Source organism: Salmo trutta, chromosome 31 (genome assembly GCF_901001165.1).
Source record: "Salmo trutta chromosome 31, fSalTru1.1, whole genome shotgun sequence".
NCBI classification, from domain to species: domain Eukaryota; kingdom Metazoa; phylum Chordata; class Actinopteri; order Salmoniformes; family Salmonidae; genus Salmo; species Salmo trutta.
Genome location: NC_042987.1, coordinates 17885528 through 17910912, shown reverse-complemented (window position 1 = coordinate 17910912; position 25385 = coordinate 17885528). Strand labels below are relative to the sequence as shown.

The 25385-nt window shown below is 42.3% G+C and overlaps 1 protein-coding gene across 8 annotated transcripts in view; it reads right to left on the bottom strand.

The window, feature by feature from the left end:
• Positions 1–3501: 3501 nt before the first annotated feature.
• The window catches only part of LOC115169658 (oxysterol-binding protein-related protein 1), a 40614-nt gene continuing 18730 nt past the window's right edge, over positions 3502–25385 (bottom strand). For 5 of the 8 annotated variants that reach the window (XM_029725506.1, XM_029725507.1, XM_029725505.1 and 2 more), the window contains 13 exons: positions 21343–21514; positions 17299–17515; positions 13898–13973; positions 11719–11853; positions 11474–11571; positions 11084–11266; positions 8906–9013; positions 8583–8672; positions 8345–8471; positions 7156–7272; positions 6558–6681; positions 6346–6436; positions 3502–4875 (listed from right to left, as the gene is read on the bottom strand). In XM_029725506.1, the coding sequence (XP_029581366.1) occupies positions 4773–4875; positions 6346–6436; positions 6558–6681; positions 7156–7272; positions 8345–8471; positions 8583–8672; positions 8906–9013; positions 11084–11266; positions 11474–11571; positions 11719–11853; positions 13898–13973; positions 17299–17515; positions 21343–21514 (1641 nt within the window). In that variant the 3' untranslated portion in view covers positions 3502–4772. Of the gene's footprint in view, positions 4876–6345; positions 6437–6557; positions 6682–7155; positions 7273–8344; positions 8472–8582; positions 8673–8905; positions 9014–11083; positions 11267–11473; positions 11572–11718; positions 11854–13897; positions 13974–17298; positions 17576–17696; positions 18170–21342; positions 21515–22288; positions 22309–25385 lie in introns of those variants that run through there. The other 3 variants (XM_029725513.1, XM_029725511.1, XM_029725512.1) reach the window with 3 other exon arrangements.

Below are 25385 nucleotides of genomic sequence, written 5' to 3'. Positions count from 1 at the left end.
TGTTCTCCCTCTCATGTATTAAACAAACAAAACATGTTTTAAGTGAGCAGTTAGGCTGGTCTGAAGCTGAGAAAATAAGGAAATTCAAATCAAATATGATGTGTCACATGCTTCGTAAATAACAGGTATAGAACAACAGGTATAGAATAACAGTGAAATGCTTACTTACGAGCCCTTTCCAACAATGCATTTTTTCCTTATCTTTCTATAATTTATTTAGAATAAATTAATTATAGCAAGATAACAAGGAAAAAAATAAACAATGAGTAACAATAACTTGGCTATATAGTCAAGGTACCAGTAGTACCGAGTCGATGTGCAGGGGTACGAGGTAATTGAGGAAGATAAGTATATACAGTGGATTCAGAAAGTATTCAGAAGTATTCAGATCCCTTGACCTTTTCCACATTTTGTTACGTTACAGCCTTATTCTAAAATTGATTATAGTTTTTTCCCCTCAGTCTATACACAATATCCCATAAATGACAAAGCAAAAACACATTTGACATTTTAGCTAATTTATTAAAAAAACTAAAAACATATCACATTTACATAGGTTTTCAGACCCTTTACTCAGTTCTTTGTTGAAGCACCTTTGACAGCGATTACAGCCTCGAGTCTTCTTGGGTATGTCGATACAAGCTTGGCACACCTATATTTGGGGAGTTGATTCCATTCTTCTCTGCAGATCCTCTCATGCTCTGTTAGGTTGGATGGGGAGCGTCGCTGCACAGCTATTTTCAGGTCTCTCCAGAAATGTTAGATCGGCTTCAAGTCCGGGCTATGGTTGGACCACTCAAGGACATTGAGACTTGTCCTGAAGCCACTCCTGCGTTGTCTTGGCTGTCTGCTTAGGGTCGTTGTCCTGTTAGAAGGTGAACCTTCATCCCAGTCTGAGGTCCTGCGCGCTCTGGAGCAGGTTTTCATCAAGGATCTCTGTACTTTGCACTGTTCTTCTTTGACTCAATCCTGACTAGTCTCCCAGTCCCTGCCACTGAAAAACATCCCCACAGCATGATGCTGCCACCACCATGCTTCACCGTAGGGATGGTGCCAGGTTTCCTCCAGATGTGACGCTTGGCATTCAGGCCAAAGAGTTCAATCTTGGTTTCATCAGATCAGAGAATCGTGTTTCTCATGGTCTAAGAGTCTTTATGTGCCTTTTGGCAAACTCCAAGCAGGCTGTCATGTGGCTTTTACTGAGTGGCTTCCATCTGGCCTTTCCAAATCATGTCCAATCAATTGAATTTACCACAGGTGGACTCCAATCAAGTTGTAGAAACATCTCAAGGATGATCAATGGAAACAGGATGCACCTGAGCTCAATTTCAAGTCTCATAGCAAAGGGTCTGAATACTTATGTAAATAAGTATGCATTAATACGTTTGCAAAAAAAACTTTTTTGCTTTGTCATTATGGGGTATTGTGTGTAGATTGCTGAGATATATATATATATATATATTTAATCCATTTTAGAATAAAATGGTGCGCCGTACGCACTACCCTTTTTTATGCCTTGCGGTCAGATGCCAAGCAGTTGCCATACCAAGCCGTGATGTAGCCAGTCAAGATGCTCTCAATGGTGCAGCTGTAGAACTTTTTGATTTTCTGAGGGACCATGGCAAATTTTTTCAGGCTCCTGAAGGTGAATAGGTGTTGTCGTGCCTTCTTCACAACTGTGTTGGTGTGTGTGGACCATGTTAATTCCTTAGTGATGTGGACACCAACGAACTCTAAAGTCTCGATCCGCTCCACTACAGCCCCGTCGATATGGATGGGGGCGTGATCTGCTCTTCCGTTTCCTGTAGTCCATGATCAGCTCCTTTGTCTTGCTGACGTTGAGGGAAGGTTGTTGTCCTGGCACCACGCTACCAGGTGACTGACCTCCCTATAGGCTGTCTCATCGTCGTTGGTGATCAAGTGAGTGAACAGGGAGTACAGGAGGGGACTAAGCAAGCACCCATGAGGGCCCCCTGTGTTGAGGGTCAGCTTGGTGGATGTGTTGTTGCCTACCCTCACCACCTGGGGACGGCCTGTCAGGAAGTCCAGGATCAAGTTGCAGAGGGAGATGTTCAGTCCCAGGGTCCTGAGCTGTATGCGAATTGGAGTGGGTCCATTGTGTCTGGGATAATGGTGTTGATGTGAGCCATGACCAACCTTTAAAAGCGTTTCCTGGCTACAGGTGTGAGTGCTACAGGGCGATGGTCATTTAGACAGGTTATCTTGGCATTCTTGGGCACAGGGACTATGGTGGTCTGCTTGAAAAAAAAATGGTATTACAGACATGGTCAGGGAGAGATGAAAATGTAAATTAAGACGTGTGCCATCTGATTAGCGCATGCTCTGAGTACGCATCCTGGTAATCGATCTTGCCCCGCGGCCTTGTGAATGTTAACCAGTTTAAAGGTCGTACATTGGCTGATGCTCTCATTCATGGTTCCGTGTTGCTTGCCTCGAAGGGAGCATAGAACGCATTTAGCTTGTCTGGTAGGCTCGCATCACTAGGCAGCTCGTGGCTGGGTTTCCCTTTGTAATCCATGATAGTTTGCAAGCCCTGCCATATCCGACGAGTGTCAGAGATGGCTTAGTAGGATTACATTTTAGTCCTGTATTAACGCTTTGCCTGTTTGATGGTCTGTCGGAGGTCATAGCACGATTTCTTATAAGCGTCCGGATAAGTGTCCCGCTCCTTGAAAGCAGCAGCTCTGGGCTTTAGCTCAGTGCGGATGTTGCCTGTAATCCATGGCTTCTGGTTGGGGTATGTACGTACGGTCACTGTGGGGACGACGTCGTCGATGCACTTATTAATGAAGCCAGTGACTGAGGTGGTGTACTCCTCAATGTTATCAGAAGAATCGCAGGACATATTCCAGTCTGTGCTAGAAAAACGTCCTGTAGCTTAGCATCCACTTCATCGGACCACTGGTACTTCCTGTTTGAGTTTTTGCTTGTAAGCAGGAGGATAGAGTTACTGTCAGATTTGCCAAAGGGAGGGCGAGTCTTGTATTTGTGTGTGTGGAGTAAAGGTGATAAAGAAATGTGTCACCTCTAGTTGCACAGGTGACAGGCTGGTAGAAATGTGTCACCTCTAGCTGCACAGGTGACAGGCTGGTAAAAATGTGGTTAAAGGGATTTCAGTTTCCCTACATTAAAATCACTAGCCACGAGAAGCGCCACCTGGATGTTCCTGTTCTTGTTTGCTTATGGCCCTATACAGCTCATTGAGTGCCGTCAGTGGTAAATGTGGTCTGCAGCTTATCAGTAGGTATTCTAATTAGGGTGAGCAAAAACTCAAGACTTCCTTAACATTAGAGATTGCGTACCAGCTGCTGTTAACAAAGAGACACACCTCCGCCCTAGCCTTACCCACATGAGAATCACTAGGCCTACCTTCACCCGTGTTAGTATTATGCGGGGGAATTCAGTCCACAACTTACATAATGCTACAAGGATACACAGTGAGTGAGGGTGGTGGGAATAAGAAACAGGGCACAAACACCCTAAGGTAACATTACGTTTTTATTTAGCAACAATAGAAATGATCTTTATTCTGTAATGTGCTATACACAAAGTGAGAGTAGCCTCTAGGAAAAAAAACGTGCATTCAGAGGGGGCGATACATGACAGTACAGTAGACTGGGCCTATTACATGATAATCCTACCTACCTACCAATTTACAGAGGTTACAGCAGCAGCTATTCACAACCAAGGAGATTAACATTATGCAGTGCATGAGTGTGTTGAACAGTGGTTGTCTCCCAAATGGCACCCTATTCCCCCATGGGGCTCAAGTCAAAAGTAGTGTGCTATGTAGGAAATAGGGTGTCCTTTGGACACAGCCTTACTGTGTGTCTGTGGGTTGTAGTGCCAGCTAATGCTTGCATAGTCAAAAGTGGTGCATGTGCTGTATGTGTATTCAGTGTGTGAGGGCTACCTCTCAGAATATCCTGAATTACAGTTTTACTATATAGGAAACTTTTGCATACAGATAAATATATCTTCATATAGAGCCAAGTGGTCAAACTTGGATTAAATAAGTTCTCTCAAGTGTCATTGAAGAAAGCCATACTTCTAAGTACAGTAGTTACTCTCCTCTATACATAGCATCTTAAATTCATAAAGAACTACATTGTATTACAGCTCAGAAGAATAGAAGAGCTCTATCCAATAATATGTACAAACACGTAGAATTTCCCCAGTCATAGTTAGAGGTCGAAGCAGGATAAAATGTGTCATAATGACAGCTTAGTTTGGCAGCCTATAGCAGAGACTGCATGAAGTTGGAACACACCTATCACACACACTATTTGAAAGCTCTATTTTGACATAAATTGATACTGTATCAGAACGATAATGTAGCTGCACACATTCGTAAGTAACAGCACTGAGCGCAACGTGTTTTGGAGAAATACAAATTCTTGCAACGTGTTTTGGAGACACTGCATTCAACTCACGCCATTCAAAACACTCCCATTTGTTAAAATGAACGGCAGGTTACACCCTATAGTTTTATTATAATTCTATACACTGGTCAATGACCATAGCTTACAGGCTCATGAGGACTTCACCCTTGTGCTTTGAGTGAGACATAGGCTGCGATAAGAGATAATATTTGGGGACTACTGAATGGTTGTCGCCTTTGCGGTCAGTCAATTCCCAATAATAGCCTTACCATATATAGGACCAGAGCAGGTTATGGACTTGAAGTTCCAGGCTGAATATGAAAAGCAGCAGAGACAGATGTGTACAGATAGAGGTGTGTGTCCTGTAGGTCAGTAAATATCAGGCAGCAGGGAGTAGTTCCGTTCCCAGTAGCCATTGGAGTAGAGCCAGTCCTGAGCTTTGTTGTGGGGGTTGGAGCCTGGGTGGAACCACCTATATGGGAGTAACGAGAGGAACTAAGTCAGATAAACAAACATAGAAATGAGTGTTCAGGCACAGGCATGAGTGTTTGACATGATTGTGATAAATACAAAGCCACACAAACAGAATACAGTACAGTTGACTCCTGATTGTGGGGTTTAACAAACCAAGATTCCATTAAATGTTATTTTTCTCTATATAGCTTAGGTCTTTCATGAATTCATGCAAACTATAGCATGCAAATATCCAGGAAAGGTGCATTTTACTGCAATTATTTTATCTTATTCAATATGTTCTTAATCAGGAGTCAACTGTACTCAGATTGTACAGGTGTATGATCAGTGTTTGAATCAATGCATTTGCTGCAGTTCTAAAGCTGTCCTGAGGAAGCCGGTATAGTGCAGCACTCAAACAGTGAACCACAACAACAACCAAAAGCCACAGCAGACAAGCAGAGCCAAACCTGGGGCCAAGAGCTGGGTTCCTTCTCAATGACAACACAGGGGAAGAGCATAACATAGCACAGGATGACACAAATGGGTGACAATTAGCAAAGCAGGTCTAGCATAAGCGCTAGCATACATCCAATGAGAGTAGTGTTGAGCGATTAACCGAAATGTTTTTTTGTGTTCTTTTTTAATGATATAACCAACATCCGTACAATTATTTGAATTCCATTTGGTAAAATGTTTGCGCAGTTTCTCTGGTGATAAATAAGATCAAGCCTGAACTGTGCGATGTAGTAGAGAGGTTTAGTTTCCAACAGGCCAATATTCTATATAGTTTAGCACAGAAAATGTGCTAATTAACAACAATGACCATAATCCATTGCGTGCCTACTTGTCTGGTCAGTTTTTTTTTTGGACGCCTGCTATGTTAGGTTTTATGGGGCAGACACGGAGAGAGAAGAGACAGAAAAATGCAAGATCGAGAGGGATTGCGAGCAGTTGCTTAGTGGGGTATCTATACCTGAAAATATTGTACATGATCTAAATGATTGATAGTTGGTTTTCAGCAGTCATAACAGTATGTCTTATTTAATGTACTTTGAAGCATTAACAAAATAGTGATTTTGTCAGATAGCATAGGCAGCAGCTCTATAGAGATGAGATGAAGACTTGGAATGAAATAGTAAAGTAATTAAATAAAACTATGTAACGTAATATACACAACAACTGAAATGTTTTATTAAAGTAAAGTCAATGATGGTTAATAAGTGATAAGCAGTAATGAGCAGTCACTGCCATCATGGGACTTGTATTGTTTTATTCTGTGTTACAGCATTCAACCCACATAATGCATTTATTGTAAAAAAAATTATAATCGAAACCCGAAATTGTAAACCGTGATAATTTTTTTAATAATCGGATGGAAACCGAACCGACCTCAAAAAGCACTAATTGTTCAGCACTAAATGAGAGTGATGCACAGCAGAATCGGAGGGGAGTTCCATGGGGGAAGGGAGAAGACCCAATCACTCACCTTGTTTTCCATTCCTCTGTTGATTTGGAGCGATTTTTCCGGGCCAGTCTTTGTTTCTCCTCTACCCTCTTCTTCTCTGCACTTGCCAAATCTGAGAAACACAGAAATAGTTCAATGTATCAAAATATTTTGATTAATTGACAAAATGCTTGTTGAATTGCTGAACAACAGATGTAGCATTGACAACAACACAATGCTTTATATCACCATACCTATGTCTCCTTTCTCCATGGCTCTGATGTCAGGTCTGAGTCGACAGTCTGTGGGGGGCAGGACCCCCTTCATGCCCTCCTCCAACTCATTCAGCTGCATGGCAAACATGGAGAAGGCGTAGAACTACCAAAGAGAGAGGGGGGGAAGGGTCTACAAATCAATGACTGACAACCAGTTCAATCACTCAAGAAGGCTAAAAATATCAACAGTAAATCTCAGATTTCTGCCTCTTAGTAATTCCTCCAATACAGTACTCTCTCATCCCTGTGATCCCTGCAGTTGTCTGGTCGGGGAGGTATTCAGCAGTTGTCTGGTCGGGGAGGTATCCTGCAGTTGTCTGGTCGGGGAGGTATTCTGCAGTTGTCTGGTCGGGGAGCTATCCTCCAGACCTGCTTTCCTCCCCTTCCGCCCTCGCCTCACCTCTCCCCAAACCCCCTGCCTCTCCTCGACCCCCTGCCTCTCCTCTGCCCGACCCCCTGCCTCTCCCCGACCCCCTGCCTCTCCCCGACCCCCTGCCTCTCCCCGACCCCCTGCCTCTCCTCTGCCCGACCCCCTGCCTCTCCTCTGCCCGACCCCCTGCCTCTCCTCCCCTCTCACCTCTGCAGAGTTGTCTGGTCGTGGGGCTATCCTCCAGATGAGCTCACTTCCTGGGATGACCTGGACCGTGTCTCCATCAGGCAGGGGCATCTCCTCTGGCTCCTCGTCTACACTGGTCTGGAGGGACAGACAGGGGGACACGCAACCTTCAAACAGGTATGCAACTACAATAGCTACTTATTGGGTCATATCAAGGGTCCTCACTCCAAAACGAGTGTAAAGATTTCTTAAATAAATCAAATCAAATGTTATTTGTCACATGCACCAAATACAACAGGTGTAGACCTTACAGTGAATTGCTTACTTACAAGCCCTTAACCAACAATGCAGTTAAGGAAAATACCACCCCCCCAAAAAAGGAAAAGTAACAAATGCAACATTTTCCAGGCAACTATGTGTATTGCTCAGTTTACTAAACTCTAGTCAAATAACCACCTCATTATCATACACTTTGTTGAAGAAAAGTTTCAAATTAAATCATGCTGCCAGATTAAAATGAGGTTCATTTAATTTTTGCACCTAAAACATTGCTTTAGGGAAAACACTAAGGGGATGTGGCTGACGTGCAAACCGATATTGAAATTTCAAATTGGTTAGATAAGGTTGAGGGTTAGGGTTAAGGTTAGGGGTTTGGTTAAGGTAAGGATCAGTTATAGATTTTGTCTATGAGCGGCAGGTAGCCTAGTGGTCTATGGGCGGCAGGAAGCCTAGTGGTTAGAGCGTTGGACTAGTAACCGAAAAGTTGCAAGATCGAATCCCCGAGCTGACAAGGTAAAAATCTGTCGTTCTTCCCCTGAACAAGTCAGTTCACCCACTGTTCCCAGGCAGTCATTGAAAATAAGAATTTGTTCTTAACTGACTTGCCTAGTTAAATAAAGGTAAAATTAAATAAATAAAAAATAGATTGTCTAGTCAATGGGATGCTGGTCAGAAAGGTTCCCTTAGTCTCTCCCTCGCTTTTGCACCACAAACATTTTTGCCCTTAGTGGCTTATTGAGTAAAAGTTAATTCCATTTATCACTACATTATCATCTGATCTTATGAACAGCACTGGCCTGGCATGAGGTATAGATAGTACAGCTTATTTTACTCAGCAAAGGATATGATAGTTACATAACCACCCTTGTGGGGCTGAAGGCACTACCTGGTTTTTGATATGGTATGTCTTTGATTAGTGCACATACAGTACCTGCTTGTTGCTTTTCTTCTCCTCTGAGTTCTTCCTGTCAGATTTCTTGTGAGCATCAAAGGTGGCGGCGTCCACAGTGTATAAGCACTCAGTCCATTTACCGTATATGGCACAGAGCTTCTTTTTGCTGCACGCACACAGACACAGTCAAAATGAGCGGTTAGGCTTTTCTGATTGCTAACATATAAATGTTGATACAGTAAAACAGTTGGCGGAAAAAGCTGTAACAAACAAGTACCTTTTATCCAGAATATAGCCCTCCACTTTGTGCAGCTCCTTGCCAAACATACCACATGGTTTGAACGTCAGGCTGCATCTCTCGCCGGTCCTGTCACCGAAAGACAAGCCTTCTAGTTACATATTCTCTTTCACTATTCCCCACAGCCAGACAATGCTTTCAAACAACCACCATTTTGCTGCTCAGTCTGTCAGCTTTGTAAAGGCAAGTATCTGTCCCAGTTCTGTTACATTGCTCAATCAACTGGAAACAAACGTGGATCCAGACCACTGCACACACACAGATACACGTGCAAGAACACACGGCGAGGGAGTCTCCCTTACTTGTGGTTGATCACTTCCACATTGCCGTACTGCTCGATCCACAGCTGGCCCACGATGATGTTGTGGACACAGCAGGTGGGGTTTGTCCAGGTGTACGCTTCATTATATCTGCAGAGAAAGAGAGCGAGAGAGAACATGTCACAGCAGATAACCGATCACCAATTACGTCAACTTAGAGATGCCAACTCATACCAAACTACTTCACGGAGATTCAAATGTCCTTCAAACTTCAACATGAATTAATTAGTTTCATTCAGGCTTAAGAAAAAAGCTCCCAGAATAGCTTTATTGCCAGAATAGCTTTATTGCCAGAATATTTCTATTGCTAGAATATACACTACCGTTCAAAAGTTTGGGGTCACTTAGAAATGTCCTTGTTTTTGAAAGAAAAAAATTAGCTTTTGTCCATTAAAATAACATCAAATTGATCAGAAATACAGTGTAGACATTGTTAATGTTGTAAATTACTATTGTAGCTGGAATATCTACATAGGCGTACAGAGGCACATTATCAGCAACCATCACTCCTGTGTTCCAATGGCACGTTGTGTTAGCTAATCCAAGTTTATCATTTTAAAAGGATAATTAAGCATTAGAAAACCCTTTTGCAATTGTTAGCACAGCTGAAAACTCTTGTCCTGATTAAAGATGCAACAAAACTGTCGTTCTTTAGACTAGTTGAGTATTTGGCGCATCAGCATTTGTGGGTTTGATTATAGGCACAAAATGGCCAGAAACAAAGACCTTTCTTCTGAAACTCGTCAGTCTATTCTTGTTTTGAGAAATGAAGGCTAATCCATGCGAGAACTGAAGATCTCGTACAACGCTGTGTACTACTCCCTTCACAGAACAGCACAAACTGTCTCTAACCAGAATAGAAAGAGGAGTGGGAGGCCCAGGTGCACAACGAGTGCTGATAATGGGCCTCTGTACATATTCCATTAAAGAAAACAGCCGTTTCCAGCTACAAAAATCATTTACAACATTAATGTCTACACTGTATTTCTGATCAATTTGATGTTATTTTAAATGGACAAAAAATGTGCTTTTCTTTAAAAAAAAAGGACACTTCTAAGTGACCCCGAACTTTTGAACGGTAGTGTATGTATTGCTATATTGACTGGGAGATAAAGGCCAAATCAAGGAAACTCCAAGGAAAACTCTCGGGGAGGGAAAGCTACACTGAACAAAAATGTAAAACGCAACATGCAACAATTTCACTGAGTTACAGTTCATATAAGGAAATCAGTCAATTTTAATAAATTCATTAGGCCCTAATCTATGGATTTCACATGAATGGAATACAGATATGCATCTGTTGGTCACAGATACCTTAAAAAAAGTCAGGGCGTGGATCAGAAAACCAGTATCTGGTGTGACCAACATTTGCCTCATGCAGCGTGACATCTCTTTCGCATAGAGTTGATCAGGCTGTTGACTGTGGCCTGTGGAATGTTGTCCCACTCCTCTTCAATGGCTGTGCGAAGTTTCTAGATATTGGCGGGAACTAGAACATGCTGTCATACACGTCGATCCAGAGCGTCCCAAACATACTCAATGAGTGACATGTCTGGTGAGTATGCAGGCCATGGAAGAACTGTGACATTTTCATCTTCGAGGAATTGTGTCCAGATCCTTTCGACATGGAGCTGTGCATTAGAGGTGATGGCGGCAGATGAATGGTACTACAATGGGCCTCAGGATCTCGTCACAATGCAATTGTGTTCGTTGTTTGTAACTTATGCCTGCCAAATTCTCAAAAACGACATTGGAGGCGGCTTCTGGTAGAAAAATTAACATTAAATGATCTACCAACAGCTCTGGTGGACATTCCTGCAGTCAGCATGCCAATTGCATGCTCGTTCAAAACCTGAGACATCTGTGGCATTGTGCTGTGTGACAAAACTGCACATTTTAGAGTGGCCTTTTATTGTCCCCAGCATAAGGTGCACCAGTGTAATGATCATGCTGTTTAATCACCACCTGTCTGGTGGATGCATTATCTTGGCAAAGGAGAAATGCTCATTAAAAGGGATGTTAACACATTTGTGTAAAACAATTTAGAGAAATAAGCTTTTTGTTTGTATGGAACATTTCTGGGACATTTTATTTCAGCGGGTTTATATTTTTGTTCAGTGTACATGTACACTGTGGAGGGAATCTCAGCTCCAGACTTACTTGGGCAGCTCCAGGGTGATGATGCCTTTAGGCTCTGCCTCAACGCTCTTTCCCCAGAACTTGAGTTTGGGGTAGATGGAGCCGTGGAACAGGAAGTCCTCCTGCAGGCCCTCAGCGTGGAAGGCGCTTACAGGGGGGTGGTGGCTCACCTGCTCCGACATCCACCTGAACCCTAGGTCCTCTCTGAGGGGACAGGAGGGAGGGGGTTAATGGTACATACTTAGCCATCACCTTCCATCTTCAGATGTCTTGAGACATCTGACTTCTTAAGGATTCAAATGTATTTTGGTGACGTCTTGAGTCACAAACTGGTACCACTAGTAGTAACCACCATCTCACAACACATACAGAACAGTCAACCTAAACGTCAGCCACAGTAATATGTCTAACCTGATCAGCTCATAGGTTTCTCCTAGAAGTGGATTGAAGGGTTTTCCAGTCCTCTCCCACTGTGATGCTACAGCAGACACAGCAAATGCTGCCACACACTGTAAACCATCATACATGAACAGAAATGTGTAACGTCAGTAGCTGTAGATGAGCACAGCGAAAAGAGTATGTACTACAGCGGTAATTGTGAGTGAAAACTCATGCGCGTGTCTATACGAGAGAGGATGATGATGTGCGCAAAATACCTTCATCCTCTCCATGGAGTCTGTGGTAGCGTTAGCCTGGTGGATGAGATACGTGTGCTCCATGTACTCTGTCAAACGCTGAAGAAAACTCAGGGGCTCGTTGAAGATTACTGGCATGGCTATCTTAGACAGCTCCTGGGAGAGGAAAGAAAAAGAGGAGAAGAGTCAGAGAGCGAGAGGTAAGGAAACACACAAGCAACGAAGTTCATCCACAGCCCACACAGACATACTGTATTATATTATACAGTAATATCAGACAATGATAGGACATTGGATATATAGTAATTAGAGAGTGCAATAGACTGAAAGTACTTGAGACAATTACAGTACATTGGTAATAGAGTGGAAGTCCCTATAAAGCTGACATAATGGTGTTTCGATGACAGAGGTGTGAAATAACATCAGCAATAAGCTCTAGTCTAGAACCCAGTCCGGAACACTGTTTGACACCCGTACTGACTGGTCTCTGCAGTGTCAGTAAAAAGGCCCACATTTCAGTAGCAACCCTGGGTTAAAACAATGATTTGCCATGGATCTAACTGATTTAAACCCACAGAGTACACACACATAGTTATGGTAGTTTCTCCATTGCCATCAGTGTCTGCCCCTACACCAGGCCTGTGTCCCAAATGGCACCCCATTTCCTATGTAGGGCACTACTTTTTACCAGGGCCCATTAGGGCTCTGGTCAAGGGGCCCTAGTCAAAGTATTGCACTGATGCCGTTCCACCAATTCGGTGCCTTGAAGTCTAACTTGGTCAACAACAAAAAAACGAACATTATTTCATAAAGAGCCCATTTGACTTCATAAAAACATGTTTTCCCTTCCCAAGAGGTTAAATAAAAAAATGACTATAGTAGAGCCAAATAAAGTAACAGGGTTGACGATGTCATCTTAAGTCAGCCATAAATCCCCTTTTGAGATGGGGAATGGAAGCTTGTTGTATGCAACAGGGACTGAATTCAAGCTTCCAAAAAATAATTGTTAAAACATTTCAGGGTTGACGTGTTATCCTCGACCCGTTCAGTTTTCCACCACAAAATGGCCAAAAAGAAAAGAACCAGTTCACCTGCTTTTACACTATGATTTGACTATTAGATGTTCAATGTTTCATAAGAAAAACATATTTAAAAAGAAAAAAGGTCCAGTTCACGTAACACGTTTGACCTTAAAATGAGGGACAGACATAAATGATTCACTAATCACATTAAATAAATAATCATCTTCAGATGGCAAAGCAACAAAATAACTAGGGCTTTACAATGATGGTGAAAACTGGATTTTAGCATGTCTTTATTCATATTTTAAAATCAGATTTATTGAATTCTCCATATGGTCTACGGCACTTCATTTAATATAACCACTTTTAAAATTCAATATTGGTGCACAATTTCTTTTCAAAATATCAAAGGGATGCAAAAGGCATTCTTTTCGTGGAACAACCACCCTACATAGGGAATAGGTTGCCATTTGAGCCACAGATGGGAATCATTACACCCTTTTAATTAGGGGAATTACAGGAAGTGTATAGATTATATCATCCAATTAAAAATCATCCAGGAAGTGGAAAAAGGGTATTAGGATCCCTACAGACCACTACTGATGACAGGGTCTTTCACATCATAGACCTGTGCTTAGATAGTCACAAATAAATACAAGCTATAACAAGGCAGCTAAATCTCTCCATAGCTACAGTAACTACATTAACTCATTAGCTGGTAAGTCGGCCCAAGGACACATTCTCAGGTCAGCAGTATTTCCCACTAACACAGCACAAATCCACATTAAAGAAGCGGCAGATTGAACAAAGTATAAAGAGAAAATACTGAGGAAAAAAACCCAGCAGAAAATACATGTATCCTGTGTGGTTTAGTTGGTAGAGCATGGTGCTTGCAATGCCAGGGTTGTGGGTTTGATTCCCATGGGGGACCAGTACGCATCTGCTAAATGACAAATGTAATGTTTGTGGCTGAATTCTTGGCAGACAGAGAGAAAGGCATGTTTGCTCACTGTTTGCTTTCAACGTTTTGGGGGGGGGGGGGGGGGGTGCAGGAAACAGTGAACTAACATCCCTGTCTTTCTTTGCCCAGCCAGATTCATTTTTATCCAGCTCCTGTGCTTTTGGGTTGTGCCAATGCATTACCCTTCCTTAAATGAATAATGAGTGTGAATTCTCACCATGCCGATGCATTTCTTCAGGATGCTCCAGATGCTGACGTCGTTCCTGGAGAACATGGGTGCCGGTAAAGACGTTCTGTTGGATAGAAATGAAACAGACAAACAATAAGGTCAAATCTAAATGGGGTAATCCCACTGAATATATATGGATGCAGACAGTTAGCCTGGTCACAGAGAATTGAACGAGCTAAAAAAAAAAAACGTAAAAAAAAAAAACACTCAAGGACTTTGGTGACAGAGTAATTAATGAGGGGTTTAAGCCAGATTCTCTTACAGTAGCATATTTCCTATATATAGCTACTTTATAGATAAGGCAGGGCTCTCTTCCTCTTACGTCTCAACAACGCTCTAAGGCTAGGCTATCATTAAATCAGATAGTGGTATCTTGTTGTGGGTGAGGCGTGTTTACTTTCTAAGTATGTGTATTTGCAATTAAGCAAGTACCCTTGGTTTGATGTAATGCTCTTGGCCATTTTTGTTCATGGGGAGGAACTATGTTTGGAATACACAAAAGTAAGTCATTGTTTAGTTATGCAGAGAGTACAGCTGTACATTAACCTTATCTGGAACATCAGCAATGGCTTGATCTACTATTTAGAAACAGAGTAACCTGACAGCTAATTAGCTAACTAGCTGCTGCGGTCAAGTCTCAGGCAATACCCATGAATGAATGGGAGAGTGTTTGCATGTTCCTGTCGGTGTTTGTGTGTGCATTGCGGCCCGCCCGTGGACCAGGTGTGCATGCCTCTGGGAGGCGGTGTGTTTACTTAGCGATAAGCAGTGAAGCAGCTACACACAGTGAACGCAGCAGGAGATGAAGGGAGAGGAAAGAGGAGGCCTGTGGGGCTAAATCCTAACCCTTCTCTCTTAACCTTCCCTTTAGCTCAGTTGGTAGAGCATGGTGCTTGCAACGCCAGGGTTGTGGGTTCGATTCCCACGGGGGGCCAGCACAGAAAAAAATTAAAATAAATGTATGAAATGAAATTCACTACTGTAAGTCGCTCTGGATAAGAGCGTCTGCTAAATGACTAAAATGTAAAATGTTAACAGTGGAATGAGCAGGCCAATGGAGCATGGTGGAGCAGTACTTCTGCCGGCTCCACAACACGCCATAATATGTTCTGCTAAGGAAACTGATTCGTACTTTAACTAGCTACACTTCCTCACTCTACAGCTTCATTCAGTTCCCATAGACATCTACATTTTCTCTTGAGTCAAATCAAGCCTTAAAACACATTATCAAGGATTTATCGTACGCTTGTGGGATTACAAACTGAGGTATCAATTAAAAAATGAGTTCTCTTTAACATACTGAGGTCGACAATGACTGAATCCCATCTCCTTTATGAGAGCATGTCTGACTGCACCATGATTAATACTGGGCCCATGAGTGTGAAGCACTGTTGATATCAATTAGCTTATTTGGTTGGAGTGAGTCCAGAATCCTGGAAGGAGAATGGAAGCATTCCAAATGGCACCCTATCCTCAATTTAGTGCACTAGGGAAGAGTGGGGTAAGTTGACCATTTTGTACATTCAACATCACTCCGTCAAGGGAAACATAGTATAGTTTCAGGTTTCATTAATCGTATGTACTAGATGCACATGGTATACACCATCCAACGAAATGCTTACTTGCAGGTTCCTTTTCGACAATGCAACAACAATAGGAAATGATAAAAGTTAAGAATACGAACAAAGTAGATGTTTTTTTGTTGCATAAGTATAATACATGAATGCACAATTTATAGTCCAATTTTTACATGTGTTTTGGGGAAGGGGGATTAGGGGGCAAGTGTTTAAATTGTTCAGTATTTTGCTATCATAATAAGTATTGGTAGTATCAGTTGTGATGCGTGTGTAGTGTGTGTGTGTGTGTGTGTGTGTGTGTGTGTGTGTGTGTGTGTGAGGTGCAGAGAATGTAGTATTCTTTCTAACAAAGATATCTACATATATTTCAGGATGTTGTGTATCCCTGGAAATAATCAGAATTCATGTAAACATTACAGTTTTGAAAACATAGCCTGTCCCAAAAAAGTGGTCTCTAGGCATAACTTACACCGGGTATGGGGTAAGTTGAGCCACAGGACTGGGTAAATTAAGCAGCCTTCAAATTTCTGTACTGATTGAAATATTATTACTTTCTTTTTAAAACCATGTCAATCTTAATTTCCCAAACACAAACACAAATTGCATTTTGGTCTTTTAATCATATTTTATCAGAGGCTTATCAACAAACAAACACTTTATACTTTTTAAACACTTTTAACATAGGCCAGGCTGTGTTGATACCTCGTATCCCAGCGATAAGGCCTTGCATTACACCTGGGAAGAAAACACTTAAATTTGCTCAACATGCCATTGGCTCAACTTACCCCAAGGCAAACATTTTGTCTATATTAGCCCACACAGTTACAAGGATGCACTTTCATGCTAGGTTAAGGACCTCATTGAAGCTTATGGAGACCCCAAACTGATGTATAGAACCAATTTTTCAATTATTGGTGAAAAACTGTTTCTTGCTTACCACTTTTTCCATGTGGTTTCTTTCTTCACAGACTCCATGAAATGACAGCCTCTTCCTAAATATTTGGTCAGATGATTCGTTGTGTGTGTGGTTTACTAGAAACAAGGGTGGCTCAACTTACTCCTTTGGTTCAACTTACCCCAATCTCCCCTACTTTTGACCAGAGCCCATACGGCTCCCTCATTCCATCACACAGCAGAGATGTACCTACACATAGCCAGAGACGCTATAACTCTGAATGACAGTTACAGCGTATAAACAAGCTCCTCATCAAAATCTTTTACAACACACACACAGGCGCACGCACACACACGCACGCTCACCCCTTTCCTCCCACTTAGTATTTCGTACTCTAAACTGGCAAGCACTAAATTATTCACGGGTCAATTGTTGGATTAAGAAAGAGAGGGCATGCAACCATCCTCGTCCACAGAAATAAAGTAGACTGACCAATCTTCAAAAAGCCTTCTGCTCTGACCCAGTGTACCAAGCACCAATAAGCCACTAGCCTGCTGAATCTGAATGACATAACTGTGGATGGAAAAACAAGAGAGACCTGTCTATGGGGCTTGGGTGCCCAAACAAACACAGGAATAAAAACCTAGACGGACAGGGGTATATCACATTACATGCCGTTGGCTCTATTGCATACAAAGTAATTTCCTACAAAATGTCACGTGATAAAAACACACATTTTGAAACAACAAAACAATATAAATAATGATAGAATATTCTAGAATATTCTAGAATAAATGAACCGCACAGTTAATAGCCTTGCTTTAACACGCACTGGAGAAGGGGACAAGAAAATCAAGCAGGAAACCAAGTTGAAAACAAGCCGTTTACATCACATATTAACTGGATCCTGACCCCACCTGTGCTTCTTGACGCCGTTGCATTGGGCCTTCTTGTCGCCATGGTTAACCTCCCCAGACATGTCGCAGGTGGCGGCGGGTCCCCTGAGGGTGCTGCTGCTGAACAGAGAGGGCTCTCTCTCCTCTTCCTTCACCTCCCCTTCTTCCTCCTCTTCACACGAGTGTCCGGCCACAGACAGGAAGCCGCTCAGAGAGAGAGAATGCTCGTCGTCGGACTCTGCAGGGGGAGGGGGTGCCAGGGGCCAGAGACAGAGAGGAAGTCATGTCACCTTTGAGCCTAGCAAAGCAAAAAAATAAAATAAATAAATAAATAAACTTGCAGCCTGCCTTCACACTCCTCCACCCAGTAGTGACTGACAGAACCTCCTCCTCCCTCCCTCCCTCCAGCGAAACCCCACCTGGGAGATAGGGTTCCTATGAGAGGCCACAAAGACGTTCCCCTTCCTCTGGGTGCTGTGTCTGCTGTGGTTAGTACAGTACTCTGGCTCCACCTCTAACCTAGACTGCATGCTACCGCTACTAGGGACAACACAGGTAGTAACACCCAGGAAAAAGGGGAGGGGAAACAGAACAAAGAGGAGGAGCTGAGAGACTATCATGGAATATTGTATAATAGTTTTTGTAGTACTTCGTGTGAGGCAGGGGTTACAGAGCTGATATTACCAATACATTTTTTTGGGCATGCCAATAATGCTTTTAATTAAACAATTTAGCTGGCATGATTGGTTATGGGAACAAGCTTCAAAATCTCTCATAAGTAGAGCAATGGCATTGATAGACGTAGGTCATGTGGCTTCATCCAGTAACAACAAACGGACATGATGCATCTTTATTATGTAAACAAACAAGACTGAAGATGTCTAACATGCTGGTCGATTTTCTCTCTCTTACATTTAACGTAAACATGGTATTATAGATGCAGTAAGCAGGGTATATTTATAAGAGTAGAGAGAGAGAGAGAGAGAGAGAGAGAGAGAGAGCTCTGACCAGTAGATCACTGTGGATAGATGAATGATGGAACAATCCCAGGGAACCAGGGATCACTCTAAAATACACAAACATACTGTATAGCAAAGCAGCACGCTCCTATTTTAGCCAGCATCAGTATCAACCACTACTCCACTGCAAGGCTCTAGGGTATAGACTACACTGTGCTGGAGCATTTCAGTACTAAATCATTGTTAGCCAAGCATAGAGTAATTACTGTAGCTAACAATTCCATTTAATCTGGTCATATCATATTCTTAGAGGTTTCACTAAACCAGCTCCCTTTGAATTGAGTTGGAATTTTAGAGCCTAGCTACAGCGAGAGATATTTCCGCCTAAAACGAGAGAGAATATTTCAGCCTTAAGAAGAAGCGCTAGCTAGCTGTCTCATTAGCCTTGGGATTCATCAGCAGTGGCCATTTTGAGATTGTTACTTCTCTGCAACACTAGTTGTAAGGGCCATTATCACTACATGGAGACAATTAGCCAGTGTAGCAGGTAGCTAATCGTTGGGTAACCAGCCGTGTAACGCAGCGCTGGGATTGGTCATTAGACAGGAAGACATGGAGGGAGGCTGGGGTGGCTGAGGTGCCCTGGGGACCTTCTGGGCACCTCAGCCACCCCGTTAGCATGTGTAGGGAATCATGTTCCGTGCACACACACACACACACACACACACACACACACAGAGACACATACTGATATTGATTACTGCGTTGTTGGGAAAGATCAAGAATGAAAGGCATTTCACTGTACTTGTGCACGTGACAATAAAAACTTAAACTGAGGGAGATGTTTTCGTAAATCTGTTACCAAAAGGTTGCATCTACATTTTTACAGTCATTTTTTTTATTTTGCATATACCGTAATTTCCGGATTATTGAGCGCACCTGAATATAAGCCGCACCCACTGAATTTTTTTACAATTATTATTTTGAACATAAATAAGCCGCACATGTCTATAAGCCGCAGGTGCCTGCCGGTACATTGAAACAAATGAACTTTACACAGGCTTTAATGAAACACGGTTTGTAACAAAAAATAAAAAATTAGCAGTAAACAGTAGCCTACCAAGAAAGTCATTGCTCCAGACCAAGTTCGCGTGCAGCAGCTCTATTTCCTTTTCCAACAGCCAGATCAATCGCCTTCAACTTGAAAGCTGCATCATATGCATTTCTCCGTGTCTTTGCCATGATGAGGGTGACAAAATGACTACAGTAATCAGAATGATGGGAAGTTTGAGCACGCTCGATTTAATCTAAACAGTAAACAAAAAAGTTGTTTGACCTTAACCCGTTCGGCAATTTCATTGGTCTAATGAAAGCTTCATGCCGCCAAAAAACTGAGCACGTCACAGAATGCGTTTTATTTATTTTTTTACATTTGAAAGCGGGAAAAATCCATATATTAGCTGCGTCATTGTTTAAGCCGCGAGGTTCAAAGCGTGGGGAAAAAGTAGCGGCTTATAGTCCGGAAATTACGGTACTCTGTAAATTGTTTGAAGCAGTCATTGTGCATAGAGTTGCATGGTTTGTTAAACTTTGAAATCAACGGTTTTTGTTTGGCTTACATTTTAAACTGACAAATCGGAGACCGCGTAATTCCATTACCGTAGAATTTCCCTAGGTCATACATCATTCAGCACATTACACAATTATCAAGTCAGTCTCTGCAAACTGTATGAAGAAAGAACCAAATAAAGAGTGAAATCTTCCTCAGCCTCAGAGTCTACCATCTGCTGGAGAGAGATGTGTTGCTGGATCCTAGAGGTGTCTGTGCTGCTGATAAAAATAAACAAGGTGTCTGTAAACCACAGCCTATTCTTCAACACAGAAACAACTCCACAGGGGAAGTGGTTTTCATTACTGACAACAGTGTGGAGGAGCTAAGGTTAGGGAGCCAGGTAGGGTCAATGAACAATTTAGACTGAAGGAATCAACTCGCCTTTATCATTCAGAGCTGCAGAGACACGATAGTCAGCCGGCTCATTTTTTATTACAGATTTACAAGGCTCATTTAATTGGTTCTTATCAAGGTGTAGCTTGTTGCTGTGTACTCTGGAAGTGTTAATACATCGCTTTGTATAGAGGTGCTTATAGAGGTCTTTCAGACATGTTCTGAGTGACAATTCAATGAAAAACAGAATAGCCTGAAACAAAAATATGTTAATGTTATAATTAATGTCAATTTTTGCAATCTTAAACAGCACCCTATTCTCTATATGCCTATACACACACACACACTCAACAGACGGACCACAGTCCAGATTCAGACCCAGAATGGGAAGAATACGGACCACGGTCCAGACTCAGACCCAGAATGGGGTGAATACGGACCACGGTCCAGATTCAGACCCAGAATGGGAAGAATACGGACCAGATTTTAGGAACTCAGTCGGGCTTTCAATTGAATGCTGTTGAGAGTTGTAATATTGGAATGCACAAGGTGCAATTTAGAAATTTGGTAGCGCATGGGCAGTGTTCCTAGTTATGATATTCACTGACAGATCTTAGAGAGCTATTTATAACCAGAAATATCCAGTTGACCAAGTAGCCCATGTTAGCTAGTTAGCCTAACTTACTTACCTAGCTATCTAAATCCTGTAGTTATCATGGCCAGATTATGTGCCCATGGGTGCCTTGAAGTCACTCAGATATCACATAAAACACCCATACAGTACGATATGGCAAAATGTGTAGAATGGCAGGAAATGAGCTTTAAAACGGCTAAATGTTCTCACCACCCCATGGCTAAATGTGTAGAATTGCTGAAAAATGATCTTAACTGCTATCTGTTCTTTCTGCCAAAAAGAGGAATGTGAACAGTTTGGGGTCGCGAGGTGGGGGTTTGTTACTACCGATAAATGAACATATCCATCCGGACGTATGCCACCTAGGAAACTTGTGTGACCGGACCTTCTCAAATACTAGTTTGAGTATCCCTGCCTTATATAGAATACTTCTAGAGCTCTGGTCAGTATGGCACACTATGTAGGGAATAGGGTGCCATTTACGATGCACTCCAAGGGTTTAATGAAGACAGTTGGGTTTGACTGACCGGACAGGGCATCATAGAAGTCATCCTCTGTGAGTGTGCTTAGCGTGGAGGACCTCCTGCCTTTACAGAGGGACTGCTGGTCTAGTTCCTGGTGCTCTGTAGCTAAGGTCTGGAGAGCCTCTGATAGCAGCTTGTTCTTCTCTACTTCCTGCTCCAACTTCAGGCTCCACACCTGGGACACACACACAGGGTATTATTAGACATGCCATAGTGTACGGAACATGTGCACAACACACTTGTTGGCACATTAGACAAGACATGGCACGACATGCCATTACAAACTCTCACACGGATAAACATTTGTTTTAATGCATTTATAACAGCTCATCTGAAAAGCAGACTGTGATAGGTGTGTTCATGGTATTGATCTCTTCCTCTGTAGAGTTCTGTGGTTGATAATGCTCCTGACGGGCCGGCAGGTCATTGTTCTAACCCCGGCCCTTCAGATCCAGTTTCCTTCATTCTGAACCAAACACCCCAGTCTCAGACAGCACCGTGGGCCAGGATTGAGTGTCTCTCCTGGGCAACCTGAGCTCGGCTGCTGGGAGACAGACTGGATAGCCATTCCCCCCTTTCTCTGATGCTGCTGCTGTGGATCCTCCACTAACCCCAGGAGGAAGAGACTAATAAACAGCAATCTGACAAAACAACACTCTTACCAAGCAACAGCCTACAGTACGTCATAACCTGGGGCTTTGAACACTCAAGAGACAGCTGGAAAGAAAGTCAACCTACTTCAAGTTATATTAATACAGTTTCTCTTTTTAAGTGTTTCCAGAGAAAATAAGTACTGTGGTAAATACTGTAAATAAATCTGTAAAAACTAAGTGTAGATTTTCCCTACTGAGAGAAGTCAATTGAATTCTGTGAGTAAAGAAAGCTCAGTGACTGACGACAAAAACAGAGTGAGCCAACACTCTACAGAGTGAAAAGATGCCAAAGTCACCTTGGGGAAGGAAGGAAGGCAGCCTGAGCCGACAGTCTCCGTCAGAAACTGGAGCCTGTAAATCAACTGTAAATCTGAGACAGCGAAGAGAGGCCACCGTCCCTGTAGTAGTACTGTGCACACATTGTCGAGCCTGTACTCAAAGTCAAAAGCAATCAATAACACAACCTCAACAAAACACCTCTAATGTAAAAATCATACTGTAGTCAGTGAGAGGGGTAGGGGACAAACTGTGAGAGTGTACTTGCTATCTATTCTATATGATTATTTAAAGACAGTAATACCTAGGAATGAATTGGTGAATAAAATGACTTGTTTACATAACTATATAAAACAAGGAAGAAAGGGCCTCCCGAGTGGCACAGCGGTCTAAGGCACTGCATCGCAGTGCTAGAGGCGTCACTACAGACCCGGTTTGATCCTGGGCTGTATCACAACCGGCCGTGATCGGGAGTCCCATAGGGCGGCACACAATTGGCCCAGTGACGTCCGGGTTAGGGGAGGGTTTGGCTGGGGGGCTTTACTTGGCTCATCGCGCTCTAGCGACTCCTTGTGGCAGGATGGGCGCCTGCAGGCTGACTCGGTTGTCAGGTGAACGGTGTTTCCTTCGACACATTGGTGCGGCTGGCTTCCGGGTTAAGTTGGCGTGTATTAAGAAGTGAGGTTTGGCGGGTCATGTTTCGGAGGATGCATGACTCGACCTTCGCCTCCCGAGACAATATCGAAATTGGGGAGAAAAAAAAGGGGGTAAAATGGAGAGTGTAGTCACTATGATATGGTGAACTATGCTCTTTCTTTGAAGTCAGAACACTTACAGATAGAGATAGAACAAAACTCAAATGAGTTGCCTTGTAAGTTTACAGTGTCAGCCATAGCAGGTGCTGAGCTTTGGTGGGCTAAAACATTCATACAAAATACTCTTCATCCCCTCAAACCCAGACGATGGAAGAGAAACTACTGCAACATTATAATAATATACACTCAATCTTTCCTCTCTGGCTTCTAGCCCAATGTTAATTACCCAAGCCTGCTCCAGTGCTGCGTCTGAGGTCAGAGAGGCGAGGATGACTCCTCTGAATCAATATACTGATGCAGGTTGTGCTGAGCTTCTTTAAAAACAGCTCTTCTCTCTGCTCAATCAGGTTGGCAGGTGGGGCGTTGAAAGGTGAACCTATCACAATGGACAGGATCATTACTTTACCTTGGCTTTGATTGAACAACAACACATCAAACAGGAAGCAAGGCAAGGCAAACACGCTGCTGTATGTAACTGAAACGACATCAAAATGGAATCCTGAATCCAATACAACAGGATTTATTTTTTGTCAAACCCTAACCTACAATAGGCCCCTATAAAATCTGTATTTTTTCCCAAATTCCGTTTTCTTCATTTTGTTTTTCCAGGTTTCCATTTTCCCGTTTTTTTCTGGTTTTCGCTCTCGAAATCACACCTTTCTAATAGAAAAACAACTATACTGAACAAAATTTTTAACAACATGTAAAGTATTGGTCCCATGTTATATGAGCTGAAATAAAATATCCCAGAAATGTTCCATACACATGAAAAGCTTATTTCTCTCAAATTTTGTACACAAATTTGTTACATCCCTGTTAGTGAGCATTTCTTATTTGCCAAGATAATCCAACGACCTGACAGGTGTGGCATATCAAGAAGCTGATTAAACAGCATGATCATTACACTTGTGCTGGGGACAAAAAAAGGCCACTCTAAAATGTGCAGTTTTGTCACATAACACAATGCCACAGATGTCTCAAGTTGAGGGAGCTTGTAATTGCCATGCTGACTGCAGGAATGTCCAACAGAGCTGTTGCCAGAGAATTACACAGACGGGGAATTCTCCTTGCCTCTTCAGGAATATGCATTCTGTTCATGTCTTACAATGAACTTGGGAAAATTAATAAACATTCAATACATTTAGTTGCTTCCCTATTAAGTTCAATACATTTTTGAATACTGTTGAATTCCGTTTTGTCTGGATTGCGTCCGGGTTCTCCATATCGCTCCACTAACAAAAAGACTAGTATAAACGTACTGTATGTATATGTACTGTATCGTCTTCACTTTCTGACGGGCGGGAATATCAATTTCCTTTGTGAAATGCTGGTGATTAATTGCCATACTATAAATAAATTCCTTGGCATTTGGTTCAGCTGTCTGGCACCTAGTGTCAGAAACAGTCTATCTAGTCTTCCTTCTTTTCCCCCATACAATTACAGTAGGCCTGATAACATTTTACATTTTAGTCATTTTGCAGACACTCTTATCCAGAGCGACTTACAGGAGCAAGCAGAGTTAAGTGCCTTGCTCAATGGCAAATCGACAGATGTTTTACCTAGTTGACTCTGGGATTTGTACCAGCGAGCTATCGATTACTGGCCCAATGCTCTTAACTGCTAGGCATATTAACACCAGCTAAGAAGACATCATCTAGAGATCTCAATGGAGGTTATTGTAGCGAGAGGGAGAACATAAGATGATATGCTCTGGTCATAGGTCAGGGTTAGGCACAGTCTGTATGCTCTGGAGGGGGATTTCCTTAGATATATACTGAACAAAAATATAAATGCAACATGTAAAGTGTTGGTCCCATTACACATGTGCACCTTGTGCTGGAGACAATAAAAGACAACTCTAAAATATGCAGTTTTGTCACACAATACAATGCCACAGATGTCTCAAGTTTTGAAGGAGTGTGCAATTGGAATGGACTGCAGTCCACCAGATCTTTTGCCAGAGAATTGAATATCAATTTCTCTACCATAAGCCGTTGTTTTAGAGAATTTGTAATAAAGCCCTTTTGTAGGGAAAAACTCCACCCATGGCTGCGCCCCTGCCCAGTCGTGAAATCCATAGATTAGGGTCTAATGAATTTATTTCAATTGACTGATTTCCTTATATAAACTGGAACTCAGTTAAATCTGTGAAATTGTGGCATGTTGTGTTTATATTTTAGTTCAGTATAATATCATAAATAAATGAATAGATCAGATATAAAGACATTCAAATTTAGAAACCAACCTACACTACTGTTCAAAAGTTTGGAGTCACTTAGAAATGTCCTTGTTTTTGAAAGAA